Source organism: Chrysemys picta, chromosome 7, assembly GCF_011386835.1.
Source record: "Chrysemys picta bellii isolate R12L10 chromosome 7, ASM1138683v2, whole genome shotgun sequence".
In the NCBI taxonomy this organism is placed as follows: domain Eukaryota; kingdom Metazoa; phylum Chordata; order Testudines; family Emydidae; genus Chrysemys; species Chrysemys picta.
This window is the reverse complement of record NC_088797.1, coordinates 111,976,043-111,999,945: the sequence shown is the minus strand read 5'-3', so window position 1 is coordinate 111,999,945 and position 23,903 is coordinate 111,976,043. Positions and strand designations below refer to the sequence as shown.

Below are 23,903 nucleotides of genomic sequence, written 5' to 3'. Positions count from 1 at the left end.
TGGACCTTCTTATTTTAAAATAATCAAATACTCGGAAAAGGCAAGTTCTGGATTTTTCTTGGAATAGGGAGTTTTTAGTTGCAGACTATGATGTCCAAAATCCAAAGTATAAGACACCAACTTATATAATATGTGTTTAAAGAAATCAAGGAAAGTGTACAAACCGCTAAGGAGCTACCATCAAAGGGGAGACTCCCTATAGCCAGTGAAGTAAAGGGGATTTAAAAAAAAAAAAAAAGTGTGTGTAGCATTTTAGATGAAAACCACAAACTATAAAATTGCTTTGGTGGGTTTAGCAGCCTTGCCCTTTCCAAAAAATCAGTCAGGGGCAAGCAAAGACTGCAGCAGAGTAATGAATAATGGTGGGAGTAATGTTCTGGTCTGTAGTGCTACTTGAAAGAAAGTTGGGAAACTGGGAGGATTGAGTTCATCACCCCCCAGATTAGGCTATGACTATAGTAGTGTTACAGTTCTTTTTGTAATGAGGCTGTGGCATGCTCATTATGGCTAAATTGTATCTGTGCCGTAATGTTTCACAAGACTACCCTATATTGACCTTGTTTCCATGGCCACAGCTACTTAGGCTAGGTCTACACTAAGGGGGGGGGATCGATTTAAGATACGCAAATTCAGCTACGTGAATAGCATATCTTATTCGACTTACTCCGCTGTGAGGACGGCGGCAAATCGACCGCCGCGGCTCCCCCATCGATGGCGCTTACTCCTCCTGACAAGGTGGGAGTAAGCGCATCGATTCGGGGATCGATTTATCCGTCTAGATGAGACACGATAAATCGATCCCCGAGAGATCGATTTCTACCCGCCGATCCGGGCGGGTTGTGTAGACTAGCCCTTAGCTACTTAATCAAGTTTGCATCTGTGCTTATGGGAAAGTATGGATTGTGTGCACAGAGGCCAAGCAACACCATCAACATTATGTTGAAAGCTGGGAGGATGGAGCCAATCAGTTATACAAGCTCTGTTAAGCAACTTTGTCTAATGTAATAAAATAAATGTTATGACCTGGCTGCAGGAAAACAATTGGACATTGGTAGGGGTGTCATGCAGTTAGCAGCAACTTCCCTTAATCGAGTATAAACCATGTTGTGGTGTGGACACTAAACATATTTAGAGCCAACCATGTCACTAATTGTTTAGAAACTTGTCTCAAAGTTACATTGTTGACTTGTGGGAAGGGGAAGCTTTTGCCAAGCTGCTCCAGAATGTTCATGTACTTTGGAACTTGCTTTCCCTTGGACTACGATAGAATTGGAGTAAGTCATCCTTCCATGCACATCTGTTTATACTGGCTTTTTCTTAGGAGTAGAATGAGTTCAAATGATCCTCTTTTTGCAGGTGGAAGAACATAAAAGGGAGTGAAGTTCTTATAATGTCGCTTTTTTACTACTTGAATAATTTTTTTTGTATTGTGCAAGTACACCTGGGTTGGTATGATAAGCATGTTGTAAATAAGAGGAATTCAAATCTAAGGCTAACAATCTAGGATTTTTAATTAACTCAGATTGCTTTGTCTGTGTGTTTCTAAAATGGACTATAAAATTAATCAAATGTTTTTGGAGACTTACTACCTTCTACTGCATAGCATGTTTACCCTTCATGAATGTGGTGCCTAAATTATGCCAAAACACTTAAGATAAGCAAAATATTGGAAATAGTTTATACTATTATAGAACAGTGTCTGACTATAGAGCAAATGATAAAATTCCTTAGAATAGCTCCATTAACCACTGCTGTATGTTTCATTGCAGATGATTCCACAGATGTTGGAGAAGAAGACAGCTTCTTGGGTCAGACTTCTGCTACTCCTAATCCACCACAGACTTTTAGCTATTTCTCCCAGGTACCTAGTACCAGTGATCCATTTGGAAGCATAGGGCAGCCACCCTTAACAACAGTGACACCACCTGTTGGGCCATCAGCCTTCTCCAAGGCTCTAACTTCTCTCCCATTCTTGCCTGGATCACAAGAGGGGCAGAATGCTTTTGCAGCAAGTGTTCCGAAGTCACAATCATCTTATAGTGCACCACCTACTTCCCTGGTGGGAATCAGTGCTTATCAGACTCCTCCAGAGAGTTGTCCCCCACTTGCAAACTTTTCTACTCCTCCCCATGGCACGTCGCAGCAAGGATATAACCCATATCGCCATACCACCTTAAGCAGTAGAGCTAATCCTTACATAACTCCACCGCAGCTGCAGCAGCAGAGTCAGACACCAAGCCAGCTTGTGCAGCCACCACCCTCTGTACCACCTATCCACATGTATCAGACCCCTCCAGGATCATTGTCACCGGTATGCAAATAATCTTTGATTTCTTGGTGTTAATATAGAATTATTTCAGATTGTTCTATTTTAATTATATTTTTCCTTAACCATCGTCTTAATTTTCTCTGTTTTATTTCTGCTTCATGTTACCCCTTAACAGAGTAAGAGAATCTTGAGTCCTTTTGCCCTCTGATATCAAAATGTCTTCACTGATCTAGGACCAGTGCTTTGGGAAAGTTTACTGATCTACTAAGTGACATCTTCAAAGCCACATGATTTTAGCAACTAGACTATGTAACAGATAAAATCCTGAATGCCTGGGTTTCATATGGTGAAAAGATTAGTTTCTAGCTCTTGTGATTCTCAAGATAGCTTTTTTTTTTAAAATCCTTTGGTTTTGGAAGACAAGCTGGTGGTAGTCAGAATGATTTCAGTTTTAAAGGGATGATGTTAGGTTAAACATATCTTCTTACATAAATTTTCCTGCCTCTGTTGCTCACTAGGGAAAGAGGAATAGAAAGGTATATGTAACATTGCCAAGCTAATGATGCCTGAACAACCGTAACTTTTGGAATTTGAAATATTTTGACTTTTTGGGTGCTTGATCTTGCCAGCTCTTCTCACATTAACATGAGGCTGAAATCTTTGGTCCCCTTGATGGCAATGGGAAAAACTCCTTTTTTGCAGTTTGGGCCTGATCTTAAGAGGTCATCAGAATCCACAACTCCTATGAAGTCTAAACTGAGTTTAGAACCATAGTGCTTCTCAGAATCAGGACTTAAATGTCCTGAGTCACTGGGGAAAGGATCCACTTGTCCAGATTCATTTGCAGGATTGGGGCCACAGATTGTGTGTTCTTTGAACTCAACAAGTACAAGCCACTCACTGAAGTTAGCTGTGAACGCTTGCATTGGTGTATCCATGTCTAAGTGAGCAGCTAACAGAGTATAGATATTTATATGGTGCCCATAGGAAAGAAACTTAAGATAAACATGCTGAGCCTGAATCTTCAAACGTCAAACATTTATTTTAAAACAACTTTTTCAAATGAAGGAAAGCACTTAGGCCATCACAAGTTTGAAACTTCAGCAGTTTTAGTTGATTACTTTTTCTGAGAAAAAGGGTCATACAGTTTTTGCTATTTTTACTTACCCATCTTTTCTGAGAACAGAAAAAGTCAGATCTTTAACTTGAAATAATATGGATTTTTAAATCACCATCAGGTGGAGAGCCTGTATATAAAAGGTGTATGCCAAAAAGTTAATATTTTGGAAAGAGGGGAGCATGTGAGAATGACAAGTGAGAAAAACCTCCTAAATGAAATATAAAATATATTCAATAAACATAATTTGAGACTGAGATACTTGAATCATCTGTAATAAAACTACTGTATTTTCAGTTTCCTCATTCACAGCCGGCACTACCATCACCATCACTGCAAACTTCCAGACCTGCAGGTCCACTGGTGCAGGCACCACCTGTTTTGCTACAGAACCAATATGAACCAGTTCAGCCTCACTGGTTTTACTGCAAGGAGGTGGAATACAAGCAAATATGGATGCCATTCAGCATTCTAGATTCTGTAACACTAGAAGAAGTTTATAACTCTGGTAAGCAGTGAAACTTTCTTTACATCTTATTCTTATATTGTGGCTGCTTGCCATTGAATGTGAAGGTAAATGCAAGAGTTCTGTGGCTCATTTATAAAGATGAAGAAGGAATGCTGTGAGAATGTTGGGTGTTGGCTTATATTGAGAAGATAAACTTGAACCAATCTTTTCTACTAATCCAGAAGTTTACTAGGTTGAACGTTTGCTACTTGGCCTCATTACTATTGAGGCTTATAGGTCTAATATATATGTAACCATCCCACAATAACAAACTTGCTGTGCTGCATTTCTCTGTGATTGTATGCACTATATTTTTTCTTAGCTCTGCCTTACATCTTCATTCTTGTGGGTGGGCAAAACATCAGTCTTTTTGGGTTGAAGATCAGGGTGGATTTGATTTACCGTATATACTCGTTCATTAGCCCGTTCGTTTATAAGCCGACCCCCACCCCCCTAAGATGGATAAATAAAAATAGCAAAAACTGTATGACCCTTTCATAAACTGACCCTATATTTCAGGGGTTGGAAAACTTTGGCTCCCAGTGTGTCAGGGTAAGCCGCCGGGTCGGGACGTTTTGTTTACCTGGAGTGTTCACAGGCACGGAGCCACTCAGCTCCCTGTGCCCGCGGTTTGCTGTTCCCAGCCAATGGGAGCGGCAGACCGCGGCCACAGGTAGCTGAGGGGCTCCGTGCCTGCAGACGCTCCAGGTAAACAAAACAACAATGTATTGGATATTCAACTCAATGATTCCATAGAGTTTAAAATCATCAAATTTTGGTGTAGTCCCTTTTATAAGCTGACCCCCCGCTCTTTGATGCGTCACTTTTTTACCAAAAACATTCGACTTATGAACGAGTATATACGGTAAATCATTTAAATCACTAGTCAGGAAGACTCGATTTAATCATGGATTTCTACATAAAACTGCATTCTTGTTGGTTGTTATAACCTTAATACATATTCTTCAGAACTCAGATAAATGTAGGTTTCATTTTTAGAAGGTACACACTATACATTTTTAAAGTGATTTATTTTGAAAACTTTTCAGATCAGTTTTACAGCTATATCAGAAAATGAATGATTGTTTGGTTATTTTATTTACGAATGGTAATTGAAGCAGATATTTATGAAGTCATTGGGAGGTGAACTATCTCCAATTCAACAGGTTAATCATTAATATTTGGAGGATTTTCTTGCCGTGCTGTATTAGGAGGAGTACATCACCAGGCAAACATTTAAATTGTTTTAGAGTAGCAGCCGTGTTAGTCTGTATCCGCAAAAAGAAGAACAGGAGGACTTGTGGCACCTTAGAGACTAACAAATTTATTAGAGCATAAGCTTTCGTGGACTACAGCCCACTTCTTCGGATGCATATAGAATGGAACATATATTGAGGAGATATATATACACACATACAGAGAGCATAAACAGGTGGGAGTTGTCTTACCACCTCTGAGAGGCCAATTAATTAAGAGAAAAAAAACTTTTGAAGTGATAATCAAGCTAGCCGAGTACAGACAGACAGTTAGATAACAAGTGTGAGAGATTCAATGTTTGTAATGGCTCAACCATTCCCAGTCCTTATTCAAACCGGAGTTGATTGTGTCTAGTTTGCATATCAATTCTAGCTCAGCAGTTTCTCGTTGGAGTCTGTTTTTGAAGTTTTTCTGTTGTAATATAGCCACCCGCAGGTCTGTCACTGAATGACCAGACAGGTTAAAGTGTTCTCCCACTGGTTTTTGAGTATTTTGATTCCTGATGTCAGATTTGTGTCCATTAATTCTTTTGCGTAGAGACTGTCCGGTTTGGCCAATGTACATGGCAGAGGGGCATTGCTGGCACATGATGGCATATATCACATTGGTAGATGTGCAGGTGAACGAGCCCCTGATGGTATGGCTGATGTGATTAGGTCCTATGATGATGTCACTGGAATAGATATGTGGACAGAGTTGACATCGGGGTTTGTTACAAGGATAGGTTCCTGGGTTAGTGGTTTTGTTCAGTGATGTGTGGTTGCTGGTGAGTATTTGCTTTAGGTTGGGGGGTTGTCTGTAAGCGAGGACAGGTCTGTCTCCCAAGATCTGTGAGAGTAAAGGATCATCTTTCAGGATAGGTTGTAGATCTCTGATGATGCGCTGGAGAGGTTTAAGTTGGGGGCTGAAGGTGACAGCTAGTGGTGTTCTGTTATTTTCTTTGTTGGGCCTGTCTTGTAGGAGGTGACTTCTGGGTACTCGTCTGGCTCTGTCAATCTGTTTTTTCACTTCAGCAGGTGGGTATTGTAGTTTTAAGAATGCTTGATAGAGATCTTGTAGGTGCTTGTCTCTATCCGAGGGATTGGAGCAAATGCGGTTATATCTTAGAGCTTGGCTGTAGACAATGGATCGTGTGGTGTGTCCTGGATGGAAGCTGGAGGCATGTAGGTAAGTGTAGCGGTCAGTAGGTTTCCGGTATAGGGTGGTATTTATGTGACCATCGCTTATTAGCACAGTAGTGTCCAGGAAATGGACCGCTTGTGTGGATTGATCTAGGCTGAGGTTGATGGTGGGATGGAAATTATTGAAATCATGGTGAAATTCCTCAAGGGCTTCTTTTCCATGGGTCCAGATGATGAAGATGTCATCAATGTAGCGCAAGTAGAGTAGGGGCGTTAGGGGACGAGAACTAAGGAAGCGTTGTTCTAAGTCAGCCATAAAAATGTTGGCATATTGTGGGGCCATGCGGGTGCCCATAGCAGTGCCGCTGACTTGAAGGTATATATTGTCCCCAAATGTGAAATAGTTGTGGGTGAGGACAAAATCACAAAGTTCAGCCACCAGGTTAGCTGTGACATTATCAGGGATACTGTTCCTGATAGCTTGTAGTCCATCTTTGTGTGGAATATTGGTGTAGAGGGCTTCTACGTCCATAGTGGCCAGGATGGTGTTTTCTGGAAGATCACCGATGGATTGTAGTTTCCTCAGGAAGTCAGTGGTGTCTCGAAGATAGCTGGGAGTGCTGGTAGCGTAGGGTCTGAGGAGAGAGTCTACATAACCAGACAAGCCTGATGTTAGGGTGCCAATGCCTGAGATGATGGGGCGTCCAGGATATCCAGGTTTATGGATCTTGGGTAGCAAATAGAATACCCCTGGTCGGGGTTCTAGGCATGTGTCTGTACAGATTTGTTCCTGTGCTTTGTCAGGGAGTTTTTTTAGCAGATGGTGTAGTTTCTTTAGGTAATCCTCAGTGGGATCAGAGGATAATGGCCTGTAGAATGTGGTGTTAGAGAGCTGTCTAGCAGCCTCCTGGTCATATTCCAATTTATTCATGATGACGACAGCACCTCCTTTGTCAGCCTTTTTGATTATGATGTCAGGGTTGTTTCTGAGGCTGTAGATGGCGTTGTGTTCTGCATGGCTGAGGTTATGTGGCAAGTGATGTTGCTTTTCCACAATTTCAGCCTTTGCACGTCGACGGAAGCACTCTATGTAGAAATCCAGTCTGTTGTTTCGACCGTCCGGAGGAGTCCACGCAGAATCCTTTTTTTTGGAGTGCTGGTAGGGAGGATTCTGTGGGTTAGTATGCTGTTCAGAGGTATGTTGGAAATATTCTTTGAGTCGGAGACGTCGAAAGTAGGATTCTAGGTCACCGCAGAACTGTATCATATTCATGGGTCTGGAGGGACAAAAGGAGAGGCCCCGAGATAGGACAGACTCTTCTGCTGGGCTAAGAGTATAGCTGGAAAGATTAACAATATTGCTGGGTGGGTTAAGGGAACTACTGTTGTGGCTGCTTGTGGCATGTAGCAGTTTAGATAGTTTAGTGTCCTTTTTCCTTTGTAGAGAGGCAAAGTTTGTCTTGTAAATGGCTTGTCTAGTTTTAGTAAAGTCTATCCATGAGGAAGTTTGTGTGGAAGGTTGGTTTCTTATGAGAGTATCCAGTTCTGAGAGCTCATTCTTAATCTTTCCCTGTTTGCTGTATAGGATGCTGATCAGGTGATTTCGCAGTTTCTTTGAGAGTGTGTGACACAGTCTCTCAGCATAGTCTGTGTGATATGTAGATTGTAATGGATTTTTTACCTTTAGTCCTTTTGGTATGATGTCCATCTGCTTGCATTTGGAAAGGAAGATGATGTCTGTCTACTAAAACAACAACGTTATGTATTTTGGATTTTTTCTTCAACAGCAAACACATAATATTTTAACAAAACAAGCATATGAATTTTTGAATTTAATTAAACATTCAGTTTTTTTTTAAATCAGGTTTGTTTTTGTTAAAATTGTTTTTAACTAAAATAGTTAAATGAAATTAAAAAACCCCCACAAAAATGAAATCGACTGTGTCAGCCAGGTCAACATGAGAAACTTAAAATATTGGCTTCTGCAGCTAAGTCAGTCGTCTTCACCTTCATTTTCCTGTTTGTTCATAATCTGGAAGAGAAAAACAAGCTTTCCTGCTTTTTCAGGTCCCAAACGATTTCTCAATTTGGAATGAATTAGTCCAAAGGAAGAAAATATTCTTTCTACACTGGCAGAAGCAGCTTCTGCTGTTGAAAGTGAGATTATCACTTTAACAATCTTTGAATCCAAGTGCTTAAGTGACTTCCATCAGTTCATTGGTGTGACTTTCTTTAAAACATCATCAATGAACATATAGTTCTTGAATGGTTCTCATTCCCAAACTGGGTCTTTTTTACGGCCTGCTGCCATTATAGGTTTTTCCTTCTAGTGAGAGAATGGTATGGTAGATCTCAAATCAATGAAGGCTACACTCAGAAAGACCTCAAGCCTTCTGAAATATGCTGCTCAAACAGCATATTCTTTTGTTTCTACTGCCTGTCCCTCCCTTCTCACATTTATCTCCAGACTTCTCCTTGTCCAGATCTATTCCGCCCCCAACAACCTTCTATTCATTGAACTTTTTGAAACTTTGCACTTTTAAAGAGATTGGTTATTTCTCATCTCTATGTATTATTTATTTATTTAAAAACATTTTTGCTGTTAACAAGCATGTTATCTTTGGAGACACAAATCCACAGTTTGAGGACTGCAAAACTAAGCATCTCTGATGGTATCTTCTAGACTGAGCAGTGAGTCCAATTGGGTAGATAGAAAGATTAACCTAAATAATCTATACAGATGCCCCTGGAATCCGAAAAGATTGGAACATATTTACAAAACTTTCTTAAACATTACATTAATATATTGTCTCATACTATAGAATTAGAATTTATAATCCCTATTCCATGATGAGATATCTCTGAGCTATAATGTATTTTAATAGGTTTTTCCTCAAAAAGCATTTTATCAAAAAAATCCAATTTAAATAAAAAATTCTGATATTTATTTATTTATTTATTTTTAAATCATTGATTTTTTATCTACCCTGTTGTAGATGATAGAGCAGAGCGCATATTGGTCTTTCAGAAAAGAGATGGTTGATCTAACAATTAACCCTATCCGTCTTGACAGCCATGTCTCTCTAATTTATTTTTTCCAGTAATTGGAGATAAGAAATCAGTCAAGTTTATAATAAGGTATTTTCAAGGATCTGATAGAAACAAATTTATAATGGGAAATATGGCAAAACATTCCACTCACACTAAAGACCTTTTTATTAGAAAGTAGCAATGCTAGACGAGTGTGATTTCAAATGGATTTACTTATCTTGATACCTTAGCCTTTACAGGCTGATGGCCCAACTTTATAGGATAGTTATTGATGAAAAATGGAAGTGATTAGCTGATTCTAGGTATGTGTGGGTGAAGATTAGGGTGGAATGGGGTGGTGGTTCTCAGGGCCGGCTCCAGGGTTTTTGCCGCCCCAAGCGGCGGGGGGGGTGGGGGTGGGGGGGAAAGCCACTTTCTTCTTCGGCGGCAATTCAGCGGCAGGTCCTTCCCTCCGAGAGGGACCCGCTGCCGAATTGCCTCCAAAGAGCCCGACTTGCCACCCCTTCCCCTTGGCCACCCCAAGCACCTGCTTGCTGAGCTGGTGCCTGGAGCCGACCCTGGTGGTTCTGCAAAATATCACTCAGTCGAATGGGATCTGCTGCACATAATCAAGGCAGTGAGAGTAAACTTTCAGGGCTCAATGTGTTACACACTACAGTAAGCAAGATAATTTAATCTGAGCGGTGGATACAGAATTAGTATTGTTATACAGCACACAATATGTAGAGAATTTCTAGCAACTACTTGACTGTTGTTTGAGGAACTTGCCTGTTCACTGTTGTTCTAATGCCTTCCAAGTTTTCATATGATTTCTCCTCCTGTTTGCCCTCCTTCCTTTTGTGGTCTGTTTTCATTTTTCTGTTCTGTCCATCCTGTGGTGCTGTGCTTTTCCACAGACTCCACTCATTTCAGTGTACTAGCACGCATCTGAAACTGAGTAGAATCCTTATCTTTGAGGCACTTTACTTCATATATCAGGATAATGGCATATTTTACTCTGCTCTCAGCCTACTGAATTTCATAATGGAATGAAGTGGAGCAACTGGAGAAAGTGGCACACCACTGTATGTCCAAACAGGTCTTTTCCCACTAGTGTTTCATTAACATCCTTTGTTCAACAGAAAAAATAAGTACCTCCAAGCTGTCACTCCTGAAAATGTTTTCACTCCTTTATCTAAAAGTGTGGAGAAGTACATAAATTATGAGGAAAGCGATAAAAGCAGGGGTTTTGAACAGAGTTTTAATTGGTTAATGTTTAACTGTTTTAATTGGTTAATGTCAGTCAGAATGCTAATCACTTTCACAACTTTCAAAGAGGAAAGCACACATTATTTTTGTGACAAAGCATGAATTTTGTATTCTAGTTCAACCTGATCCTGAGAGCGTGGTTTTGAGCACTGATGGGGGGCGCTATGATGTTTACCTGTATGACAGACTAAGAAAAGCTGTATATTGGGAAGAAGAGCCATCTGAAGTCAGACGATGTACATGGTTTTATAAGGGAGACAAAGATAGCAGGTTTATTCCTTATACTGAGGATTTCAGTGAGAAGCTAGAGGTCAGTATTACTTTTAAGTAAACATAACTAAGAACTTAACCTAACAATTCTGAGCTATTATCTCTCTTCTAGGAAAGCTTTTACATTCCTGGTTGAAATTGTATTACAGAAAGGGGCTAAATTAGTATTGTCTAATGCACAAAGTGGGGCTTTGTAAGATGCTTTAAGACTCACTTTTGTCCCTTAGTGCTTTTGGCCTAAAATATATTCAGGGGAGGGATAGATCAGTGGTTTGAGCATTGGCCTGCTAAACCTAGGGTTGTGAGTTCAATCCTTGAGGGGGCCACTTAGGGATCTGGGGCAAAATCAGTATTTGGTCCTGCTAGTGAAGGCAGGGGCTGGACTCAATGACCTTTCAGGGTCCCTTCCAGTTCTATGAGATAGGTATATCTTCATATATTTATATTTATGCAGTTGCCAGATTATAACTTGAGTCACATTATAGTGCTGTATATCCCTATCATTTTCCCTACTGTAAATAAAATTATGCGAATAGTGTCCTAGAATATTCTAAAAGCTTGTCAACCTGGTGCATTAGTGCAGTGTTTCTCAACCTTTTTGATACCAGAGACTAGCTTTCTGCTTTCCTAAACTGTGTCAGGGAGATCTCGGGCACGGGTGCCAGTCCACAGACCAGTCATTGAGAAATACTGCATTAGTGCACACCAACTGGGTTGTAAATTCTGGGGATGCACCAGCATGTCCTGCACTAAAAGTTTCCTAGTGCACATTGACATAGTGCTGTTTGAAACAGGATTACATCACCGTGCACTAGGGAACTTTTAGTGCATGCCAGCAGGGTTCACACATCCAGGTCATGTGTGACACACTGGTGCACATGAGAATATACACCCCAGCTGGAGTGCCCTAGTGCATCATGTAGGCAAGCCCTAACTTTTGGCTTGGCATGTTACATGTAGTTAGTCTAAACAGACATACTGGTTTTACGTAACTTGTCTATTGTTGCAGGCAGAATATAAAAAAGCTGTAACTACGAATCAGTGGCACCGGCGACTTGAATTTCCAAATGGGGAAACAATCGTTATGCATAATCCTAAGGTAATGCTAACTATCTGATTGTTAGGTCTTTGCAGTGTAGCATGGAATTGAGTGCTTTTATGTAAAGCATAAGTTGAATGCAAATTTAACATGTAGAGTTTTAAAAATACACTTATTCATTGCCTTGGGTATGTGTACATTAAAAATAATGTTGATGAACTCTCCTTACCCCAACAAACTATCAGAAATAATAAAAATCATCCTCTCTTCTAAAACCTGAGAGATTTTGCAATGTAACCACAAAGTTAATACATTTGGGTGTTCTTAGGCCACTGGGGAGGTGGGACAACTTTTAAAGTCAAAGGCCTTTTGATGTGAATACCTGCCAGCAGCTCCCAAGTGGTTAAATGAGGGATTGTCAGCTCAGCTGACCTTGGCTATTTTGGTATCATGTGAGGAGATATGCAATAGATTTTAAGGCCAGAAGGGACCACTCTCGTCATGTACTTTGAACTCCTGCATAACACAGGCTAGAAGAAGAGCTCTGTGTGAACTTGAAAGCTTGTCTCTCTCACCAGCAGAAGTTGGTCCAATAAAAGATATTATCTCACCCACCTTGTCTCTCTAATATCCTGGGACCAACACAGCTACAACACTGCATATAACACAAGCTATGACGTTTCAGCTAGTAAATCCTTCAGGTAGGCAGCACTCAAACCATTACGGGCTGTTTAGTTTAAAACCTGTACCTTAAATTGCACCAAACCAATGTAGATTGTGGAATGCAAGTGTAACATGCTTCTAGCTGAAAATTCAGGTAAGTAGGCAGATGGCTGAATTCTGTAGTAGCTCAGGTTTCTGAATTGACTTAAGATATTGCCCCATGTGAAAAAGTGTATCATAATGTTGTCACTTTGAGACTGATTTTTTGTGAGGTCTGTCTCCTGTGAGAAAAATATCTAACCTGCTAATCAAGTGTGGGCATGACGAAGTATGAAAGGTTCTCTTGGGCACTGCAAACCTGAACCAATCAGCAGGCCAACTTCCCCCAGTTATGGAAGACAACTTGGTAAAGGTTATTTTGTCTAGTTACTTCCCCCAAACCAGCAAGAATTACTTAAGTCTTGTTTTAATTTAGTTTTAGTCGGCTAGCCACTCACCCAATAAAGCATAGGAATAATAGCGAAAAGCATTGGAGTCAGTCACAAGAGATACATTTAGTGAATGAGAAGTATATTAAAACATACAGTACCTTCATACATTCCAAGGCCAGAATTTTCAGGTAAACAGACTAGAAAATGAGTTTTCCTTGTTTAAAGTTAGACGATATATTTCTTTTCAGGTTATAGTTCAGTTCCAACCTTCTGCAGTACCAGATGAATGGGGGACCACACAAGATGGTCAGACAAGGCCAAGGGTTGTAAAGCGTGGCATTGACGATGATCATGATGAGATTCCGGATGGTATGTGACAGGGCACATGTGGACTGCAGTGGGAGAGTCCTCCTGAATCCCTCTTTTTTTTTTGCCTGTGGTTTATAAATCAGATTGATCAAAGCTTTGCAAAACAATCGCGCTCTGCCCCAATATATTTGTCAGACAGGCAGTGTTTCCAGGAGAGTGCCATTCTTACAATCAAGAGGAAGGCAAGTGTTACCAGTGCAACCATCATTGCATATTATTGGAGAACATTGTTTGCTTTTGTAAGGGTCAGTCAGTTGCTCCTTGCCTACAAATAAATCTTCCATTTTCACAGTTAAATTGGCTTCCTAAATCTGCCTGTGGGATTTTTAGGCTACTCCATCCCATAATTCTGAAAAGTTTTGAAAATTAACAGTACTTAGTTTTCTGCTAATAGATGTAGACAGTGTGAGAGTATAATCTGACTGATGGTAGTATTATGCTAATTGTATAAATCTTATACTGCTTTGGCTGGAACTACAACTTTTCCTTCACATTTGAACAAAAGACCCAACATGGTCATCAGTCTCAGGTACTTGAATTGCTTTTAAGTGTGTACTTCTTTGAACTTGCACTGTACTTCCATAGATGGGCAGGTTCTGAGGCATGCATAAATATATATATATATAACTGTATAATTCCACACTTTCTTGCATGTGGAATGACACTGGCATTGTAAATAATAAAGACAGGAAAAGTTAAGTAAAATTGAAGTGGTGGCAAGAAATGGGTTTTCTTAATTATAAAAGAAAATTTGTAGGTGAAATTGTATCCTGGGCCACATTATTACTGTCCTGTCCTAAACCCCTAAATACTTGTTATATAAAACTACATGACTAAACTGCCTCCCTGTGAGCATAATCAGATACTAATATTATTTGTTCTTTTGCTTTTTATAGGGGAGATGTCTCAAATAGACCATTTAGTGTTCATGGTTCATGGCATAGGTCCTGTGTGTGATTTACGGTTTAGAAGCATTGTTGAATGTGGTAAGTCTTTAATCATAGATTTATTCTTAAGTATTTAAACTTGGGTTATAGTTCTCTTCATTAATTGAATTCTTTAATGTGGTTAAGACAGTTTTTATATTGCTTTTGAAATGTTATTTGAACAATGTGTTAATTTTAAGAACTGCAAATATTTCCTTATTTTGAGAAAGAAGCCAAAAATGGAAAATAGTATTGGTTTTTCCTCAAAACGGTCATTGATAATTTTAGCTATTGCTATGAGTCCCTCAACACTAAACTCATATTTTTATAAGTTCATGTATAATGATTGAAACAACTTAAACATTTAGGGTAAGACTTTTGCCTAATAAATTTATATTCCGTATTTATTCTAATCAAAACAAAAAAAACCCCACTAAAATATATTTGATCATGGAACTAAATATGGTTTTATTTGGGGATACACCAAATACAACTTTGAACTAGATATTTAACTATTTCCTGACAGTTTTATTATACCTACATAAGTAGTTTTTGTGAAATGTTGTAACTTCTTTAAAAAAAAAAAATTAAATGGGGAAAGAGGACTTTAAAAATGTTCAGTATAGTTGAGAAACATATTTGAAATCCTGTTGTGTTAGGCCTTTGTTTGATTAACATTAATATCTGATTTCCGTTACTTCCCTCCCACCACCACCTCCCAAGTTGATGATTTTAGGACCGTGTCTCTGAAACTGTTGCAGACTCATTTTAAGAAGTCTTTAGAGGAACTTAAAGTGAGCAGAGTTGAATTCTTACCGGTTCACTGGCATAGCTCTCTACATGGGGATGCGACAGGTGTAGACAGGTCTGTATACAGTATGGTACCACTATGCACAGCGTCTGTGATACAAATTGCATAATACAGTACTTTATAGAGTTAAGGAAAATGAATGAGAAATTACTACATATCATAAAGGCAAGGTAGATAAACATGGTCTGATAACAATAGAATGATTCTTCTGTAATGTTTTAGTTGAGAAGTTTCTAAACAGTGGGTGATAGAACAAGCTGGATGATCACATAGTGCTGACTTCCCTTATTTCCAGCTGCTCAGACTTCATTAAAAGATAATAGATTAAATATTTTCCTGACGTTTCTTTTCCACATAAGCAATTGAGTTAGTTGTCGTTAGAGATGTTATGTGATCATGAATAGGAAGGAAGATAATGAATAAATATGGTAACCATTTCCCTGATGGGTATTTCACTCATCATTTCTACAGCTGAGTGCAGTAAAGAGGGTTAATATGTATTGTCTTTTCAAATATTAACCTCTCCTCTTGTCACTGCTTGTCCTTCATTTGTAACCTCCCTCTTTGTAGTCCCATTCTTATTGTCTCTTCCCTCCCTGTTTGCTGTATTCTCTCTCTCTTTCCTTTCTGGTGCAGGCTGTCAGGAGGCTGTACTTCATTTCACTTCCTATTTTTATACACAGTCGTTTCTCCCCATCCCCACACCCTTGGCAACAGGACAAAATTATAATGAAGTAATATCACAGGTTTTCCCTTAAACCTAAACATGACATAAAAGGTTGAGAGACATATAAATTCCTTAACATAGAAATAAATACACTAACAATTTAAAGAGAAGGTATTAGCACTAATGTATGAGTTTGAGATGAGATCAGAAAGTTTTATTTTGGTTTGAGGAGAACATGACTGCTATGGTTAGGGTACTCTGAATTGATTGCCAGATGGTTAAACCTTCAAAACTATGGAAAAATGGAATTGCAAAGCTCTTATAAAGACTTTTAACATAATCATTCTACAGCTAAAATTTTTGCACCACCAGGAATATTAAAAAAATCACTTTGCCAAGCATTGGACGTCTGCGCCACTTCACCAATGAGACCTTGCTTGATATACTGTTTTACAACAGCCCAACCTACTGTCAGACCATTGTGGATAAAGTAGGCCTGGAAATGAACCGCCTACATGCACTTTTCATGAGTCGCAACCCAGACTTTAAAGGAGGAGTCTCTGTTGCTGGGCACAGTTTAGGTAATCTACTAATATATCTGTTTACTTTCTGGGACAAAATAGCATTGCTAGATAGAGAAAAATGCAAACTACGTTTAAGCATGGGGAAAGCTGGGCTGATAGACCATAATGGTTTTCTGGAGTGTTGTTGGCTACTCATGCAAAATGTCAGTATAGTCAGGTTATAATACTCAATTCTTAAGAGGCATTATGATCTAGAGGTTAGAGCATAGAGATGGGAGTCAAAAGACTTGCATTCTAGTCTAGTCTAGTATTAAAAAATCAATTTGACCTGTGACAATGGGTTTGTCACTTATCTTCTGTGCCTGCTTTCCCCAGTTGTAAAATGGGGATAATACTATCCTACTATGCGTGCCTTATGGGTATTATGAAGCTATGAATTCCTGGCTGTGTTGTTTGGGCTCTGTTCCTCCAGTGCTGCCTCTAGGAAGAGTCCATAACCTGAGGTAATGAGTAAAGCCGATGTTGGCTATTGTAATTGCTGTTCACGTGAACCAGCTTTAAGCAATTCCTATATGCTAGGAATTCTCACATAAGTGTACTATCTAAACATTGTTTCTTTTTGTTTTTTAATTTTTCTGTAAAATTATGTAAGTGAACTTTCTTGCGCCCTACCTCCAGCCACTGCTATCCCCAAGAAGTCCTATTTGTTAAGATTTTGGATCAAGAAAACTGGAATATTTACTCAAAACAATTTATATTTCCAGGTGCCTTAATTTTATTTGACATATTGTCCAACCAGAAAGACTTTACTTCATCAGGAAAATCTGGACCTCCCACTGCTGCTAATGGGCTTGTGAATGATGTGGTTGTTCGTGACAAGCAGGTATTACTTGCATACCTGAATTTTGAGATGAATTCACTCTGATATTTTTTTGGAGATGTTTCTCAAGCTGTCAGAACTTTTATCAGTTTAACACAGTACCTGATGTGATAGTAAATTTTAATTGACTAGGAAAAATGCAATCTAAGAATAGTCAGTTTGTGTTTCTGTAGTCTCTATATTTGAGATTTCTTGTACCATATAAACTTAAAGGTCTGTGGAGGTTCTGTCTAGTGGATGTAAGCATTGGGCCGGGACCCAGAAACTCTTAAGTTCTAAACATTGGCTCTGTTACAGATTATATGGCATTGAGCAAGTAGGGAAAGTGAGGTAAAGCTGTCTGCAAAAGAGAGGTAAAATACTGGCTTGAAGAACGTTGTGAGTAATGATGGATATACATGAGGAGGAGTCGGTTTACTTTAGTTCTCAGGTCTCAGAGTGAGGGCAGGTAGATTTTTTTTTTTTTTTAACCTTAAAGGCATTTGATGTGTAAACCATGGAGATTCAAAACTCCAGGAACCCCATTGTCACTTTTAGTCTCCCTTTAAATATTTTAATTTAGCGTCAGTCCATTCTTATTGGTTGAAAATTTGATGTTGATATTTGATGTTTTTTTAAAGCCCTTAGGCTAGGATGATTAACAATGCTCAGATGTTACCGATATTTTAAAAATATGGTTTAGCATATATTTGTTCATTGAAGCTTGCTGTTAACTCCTCACTCTATCTGTCAATCTCATTGTGCTGCTTTAATCTTCTCTCAAGGTGATAGAGAATACCAACTCCTTGGCGCCCATGATAACTCCTTCTGGTGAGGAGCCCTGTGATCCTGATGTAGAGGATGAAGTGCCAACCTTACAGAAGGCTCTGGAAATGCTCAGTGTCTCAGAATATATCGACACATTTGAAAAGGAGAGAATTGATATGGAATCTCTGGTACAGTTAACAGTTTAAGTTGACATTGGGAGCCAGACAATCTTTTTTGCTTTAGAGCTTAGTCTAAATAGCTCTTTTTAAATTGAAACTTTAATTGTATGTATTGTGTACTTAAGATTAAATATTATGTGAATCCATAACACTTTCAGTTAAGTAGGTTGGTCTCCTGTTATGTATGTTTGTTGTTGTCCTACACTCTCTTTGATCTTTATTAAATTCTGTGTAAATCTTAATCTGCACTATTTGAGTTTACTTAACTAATTTTTAAGCCATATTTTCTGTAAATCACTAAGAAGTAAGAAGTGCATATATCTATCTTTTTCCAGCTGATGTGTACAGTTGATGACCTGAAGGAAATGGGTATCCCTCTTGGACCAAGAAAGAAAATTGCCAACTTTGTAAAAGACAGAGCAGCCAAACAGGTAAATGCGCATGGTTTTATAATGCATTTATATTGGCATTATTTAACATTATTTGTTTTTCTACTATTACGTACCATTCTCTACTGTTATGTAATGGCCCAAATGATTTCAATACTTCTCTAAATAAAGTGCATAAAATTGCCTCATCAGAGGTTGTCAGAAGCTCTCTGCATATAGGAGGGTTATGCAGCATGTCACTAAAAACAGTCTTCTGCTTCAACTATTAAATACCTAAAAGCTGTGTGAAGGACATTGTGGGCAATATTAATGAATCTTTCACTGCAATACTGCATAGTATAAAACCCGTCTCTGCTTTAAAACTGCTTAACTCAGTAGGTATGACAATTTTTTTAAGTCCATACTTCATGCAGGTATAGTAACTTCCTTTCTTTCCAAAGGTACTATGCTAGACAAAGTTAGAGCCAAACTATATTTTTTTTAGGGCTGTCAATTAATCACAGTTAACTCATGTGATTAACTAAAAAAAATAATTGCGATTTTAAAAAAATAGTTGCAATTAATCAGTTTTAATCGCACTGTTAAACAATAGAATACCTGTTGAAATTTATTAAATATTTTTGGGTGTTTTTCTACATTTTCAAATATATTGATTTCAATTACAGCACAGAATACAAAGTGTACAGTGCTCACTTTGTATTACTATTTTTTATTACAGATATTTGCACTGTAAAAATGACAAAAGAAATAGTATTTTTCAGTTCACTTCATATAAGTACTGTAGTGCAATTTCTTTATCATGAAAGTGCAATTTACAAATTTAGATTTTTCTTTGTTACATAACTGCACTCAAAAACAAAACAATGTAAAACTTTAGAGCCTACAAGTCCACTCAGTCCTACTTCTTGTTCAGCCAATTGCTTAGACAAACAAGTTTGTTTACATTTATGGGTGATAATGTTACCTGCTTCTTATTTACAATGTCACCTGAAAGAAAGAACAACTGTTCTTATGGCACTTTTGTAGCCAGCATTGCAAGGTACTTACATGCCAGAAATGCTAAACATTCATATGCCCTTTCATACTTCGGCCACCATTCCAGAACATGTTTCCATGCTGCTGATGCTAGTTTAAAAAAAAAAAAAAGTGTTAATTAAATTTGTGACAGAACTGCTTGGGGGAGAAGTGTACGTCTCCTGCGCTGTTTTACCTGCATTCTGCTATATATTTCATGTTGTAGCAGTCTTAAATGATGACCCAGCACATGTTGTTCATTCTAAGAACACTTTCACTACAGATTTGACAAAATGCAAAGAAGGTACCAATGTGAGATTTCTAAAGATAGCTAGAGCACTCAACCCAAGGTTTCTGAAGAATCTGAAGTGCCGTCCAAAATCTGAGAGGGACGAGGTGTGGAGCATGCTTTCAAAAGTCTTAAAAGAGCACCATTCTAATGCGGAAACTACAGAACCCCAACCACCAAAAAAGGAAATCAGCCTTCTGCTGGTGACATCTGACTCAGATGATGAAAATGAACATGCGCTGGTATGCACTGCTATGGATCGTTATCAAGCAAAACCCATCATCAGCATGGACACGTCCTCTGGAATGGTGGTTACGAATCTTTAGCACAGTGGTCCCCAACCTTTTTCATCCAGCGGGCGCCAGACAACGAGCCACGGAGGACCGTGGCGGCGGACGAGCATCCGCCGAGATGCCGCCGACAAGCGGCAATGTCAATAGGTGTCACCGCCGAAATGCCGCTGACAAGCAGCGTCATCCAGAGGCATTGCTGCTGAAAATTAGCGGCATTTCAGCGACAACGCCTCTGGACGATGCTGCTTCTCAGCGGCATTTCGGCGGATGCTCGTCTGCCAGTCAGTACGCGGGCGCACTTAGATGCTCCGGTGGGCGCCATGTCACCCGCGGGCACCACATTGAGGACCCCTGCTTTAGCACATCTGGCACATAAATCTTTTTCAATGCCAGCTACAGTGCCATGCAAACGCTTGTTCTTATTTTCAGGTGATGTAAACAAGACATGGGCAGCATTATCTCCTGCAAATGTAAACAAACTTGGCTGAACAAGAAGTAGGACTGAGTGGACTTGTAGGTTCCAAAGTTTTACATTGTTTTATTTTTGAATGCAGTTACTTTTTGTACATAATTCTACATTTGTAAGTTCAAATTCCATGATAAAGAGATTGCACTGCAGTACCTGTATTAGGTGAATTGAAAAATACTATTTATTTTGTTTTGTGCAAATATTTGTAATAAAAAAATAACTATAAAGTGAGCACTGTGCATGTTGTATTCTGTGTTGTAATTGAAATTAATATATTTGAAAATGTAGAAAACATCCAAAAACATTTAAATAAATGGTATTCTATTATTGTTTAACACTATAATTAATTGTGATTAATTTTTTTAATTGCTTGACAATCGTATATTTTATACTGTCAGAAAAGTATATGAAATATGTTGGTCATCACAGAAAATATTCAGAAGTGCCTAAGTCATTTAGATACTTCAGAAAATCTTGCCCCACATGTTTTCGATTTTTTTACACTGAATTGATGCATTGATTGATGCATACCAATCTTTTTAGTCAGCAAGGGATAGGTGACCAGCAGGTGAAGGCTGTTCATCTGGTAGGGGATTCACTGGCTAGGGTAACAGGAGCTATTTTTAATATGGTGATATGATTTGGCCTTTAGTATTACTGAGTTTTGTACATGTGCCTGGCTGTTGTATAATAATTTAGTGCTCTAAAGGTTGCCAAACCTTTGGCTATAAACATTAAACAAGAGTAATGTGCTCTTCCCAAGAATTCAACTCTGACAGGGAGCAAGACGATTTGAGATGATTATAGATGCTGTGGGGTGGGCATGGGGAGAGAAGTGGACTCAGATACCCCAGTCTTGTAAGCATATAGAGCATTGTAGACAATCAGCTCTTTGAATTGCACAAGAATTTTTTGAAATCTGCAATGTTTTTTCAATTTCAACTTTTTCAAAATTTTGCTGAGCTATTCAATCTGAAAAAGTTTAACCAACTGTAAAACTGTTCAAAAAACATCAACAAAAACATTTTCAAGTTTTCCATCCGAAACTGAATTATTTATAAATGTTAAACTCAAAATTTCTAACAGTTCTAGTAGTAACCAACTGACAATGGTTAAAAGGTACAAAGCCTGCCACCATCATCTGAAAATCCAGAATCTGTGAAGGCTCTAAGATCCTGAGATAGTGAACCATTCAGGCTGTGTGGTGTGCCCCTCAAATGAAGGAGTAGCTGTAGCCTCTGTCAACTCTTCAAAGTGTTTCCCTCTGTCCGCTATCATCACCTGTGTTGTGTGGTTTGATCCTAAGCCAGCTAGCTTTCTTGCAGGATCCTAATTCATTCAGGAACTAGAAAACAAGGAGACTCAAAAAATAAGTTTGATAAGTAGAAATAAAAATGTCAACGGCATACTGCTGATATTACTGCTCAAAACATCTCAATCTCTCCTACTATACGTGTGTGGCTGCTAAGCAGGAGGTTTAACAGGATAGAATCCTACAAGAAACTCCTTTTGGGAAGATAAGCCCTAAATGTTGGGAGAGATTTTAAATATTGCACCCTTCTATCAGAAATGAAACTGACTAACTTAATTTTTAAATACTGTTTTGCCTGTTTATATTCAGTAAATTAGACACAATTATAGTTAATTTGTCCAAGTAAAGATCTAATCTATAGATCAATGAGTTAAAAGCCTTTGGGGGAAAAACAAGTTCTTGCTTTTTCCTTGTAGGTGGGGTCTGTCAGAATCTTTTGATTTTTTTTTTCCTTCCCTCCCTCCTCCCCCCAGTAACTTCAATAACAATGAGCAAAAGAATAATGCAAGAAATCACTGCAGAATTTCCAGTAAATGCCAAATAATCTTTTTTAATTATACCAGATTTATAGGTCTTATCTGTAGCATTTTTTAACAAGGGAAAGAGTTAATGTGATCGAATTTTTTAAAAACTGATTTCTGTGTATTAGCAATAAAAATCTATTTTATTATATTTGTAGATCTCCACACTGCACACATGATATGTTTCTGTAGAGTTTATTCCAGGATAATGTGGTTTGGCATTTTGAATGTAAAGCAAAACTGAATTTTATAGAAAAAATCCTTTCCTAACTTGATTCTACAATGATAAAATGTAATACTGTATGGAAAAAAGAGAGAGTGAAGCACAGTACAGGTAGCTGCAGTGCATAACTTCTTCATGGCATCTCTGCAGCATGCCTCATACCTAACTTGGAGGGTGAAAGGCTATTTCACCTTTTGTCAATTTTATCCTTGCTCAAATTGCCAAGCTTGTTGCCAGTTGTGGTGGTGGATTTTGTTCTGTTGACTGGGAGCTGGACTGAACCACCAAATTAATGTAGGCCACAGAACAGCAGTCAGATAGTGTCTTGTGGTCATTCTTGGTCTAAGCTAGATTTGAATGTATGACTTAGAGGTGAAAGTTTCTCTCTCTACCCTAGTCCCTCCCCTGATTAATGCTTGAATCTTTTTTGCTTGTTTGCCATTCAATTTTTTTTATACTGGTTCTAAATATAACCTCATTTACTGATTGTGTTTTAATTGGTGCTTGTGAAAAATGTGTTTCTTTTCAATAGCAATGCCAAATGACTTCCTTCTTTAAATGGTTGATTTTTCAACTCTTGAGAACAGCTCTTGGTCATCAGTGTGAAAATCCATTTATAGTACAATATTCTAGATTGCCACCAACAACTAATTCTAGGTAGCTCAGTATTAGTATCAGTTCTTACAGCACTTAATTCAGAATGAGGTGGTCTGCAGTTTAATCATTTTATAACTTAGACTCTCAGGTTTTCTATTACTCCTACTATAAGCTGGTATTGTCATAGTAATCGCTTTCTGTGCTTTTTGTAAATGAGAATGAACAAAACTGCCTCATTCAAATATTGAACTGATTTCATGCTATAAACAATACTTGTTTTGAAGATTGATGGATGGAGGAATGCTTTCATCTGTTTTCTGTCACTATTCTTAACAAAAACTTAAAATAAATGTTAACACATTCAGTGACTTGGCAACCAGTTACCATCAACTAGAAGAATCAAAGAATGTGGTGTTTGCTTCATTGGGTAATATGGCACATATTCTGAGTTTTCAAGCTGTGGTACTTTATTTGGCTACCTGCAAGTGTTCATGCTAGTTGTGCCCTAGAATCCTCTGTGCAGGTTCCCACAGTGCTCCATAAGGAAGGTTGGTAGAAAAAGGCAAAAAACAAACAAGGGTGTGTGGGGTGGGATGTGTGTATGCTTCTGACATCTGAAACAGACCAATTGTAAATGCATAAGGTACATCTGAAAGCCCAAGATAGGGACTGAGAAAAGTTGCCAAAGCAATAAACTTTTTCTGGTTTTGATAACTTTG

General features: G+C 38.5%; 1 protein-coding gene across 1 annotated transcript in view; it reads left to right on the top strand.

Moving 5' to 3' along the window:
• Nucleotides 1-23,903, top strand: part of SEC23IP (SEC23 interacting protein) — a 51,780-nt gene that overhangs the window by 8,333 nt on the left and 19,544 nt on the right. Inside the window, exons 2-12 of the mRNA XM_005307679.5 lie at nt 1,770-2,311; nt 3,684-3,894; nt 10,688-10,881; nt 11,851-11,940; nt 13,223-13,343; nt 14,240-14,329; nt 14,993-15,134; nt 16,120-16,328; nt 17,036-17,154; nt 17,916-18,086; nt 18,413-18,508. Of these exons, the coding sequence (XP_005307736.2) occupies nt 1,770-2,311; nt 3,684-3,894; nt 10,688-10,881; nt 11,851-11,940; nt 13,223-13,343; nt 14,240-14,329; nt 14,993-15,134; nt 16,120-16,328; nt 17,036-17,154; nt 17,916-18,086; nt 18,413-18,508 (1,985 nt within the window). The remainder of the gene's footprint in view (nt 1-1,769; nt 2,312-3,683; nt 3,895-10,687; nt 10,882-11,850; nt 11,941-13,222; nt 13,344-14,239; nt 14,330-14,992; nt 15,135-16,119; nt 16,329-17,035; nt 17,155-17,915; nt 18,087-18,412; nt 18,509-23,903) is intronic.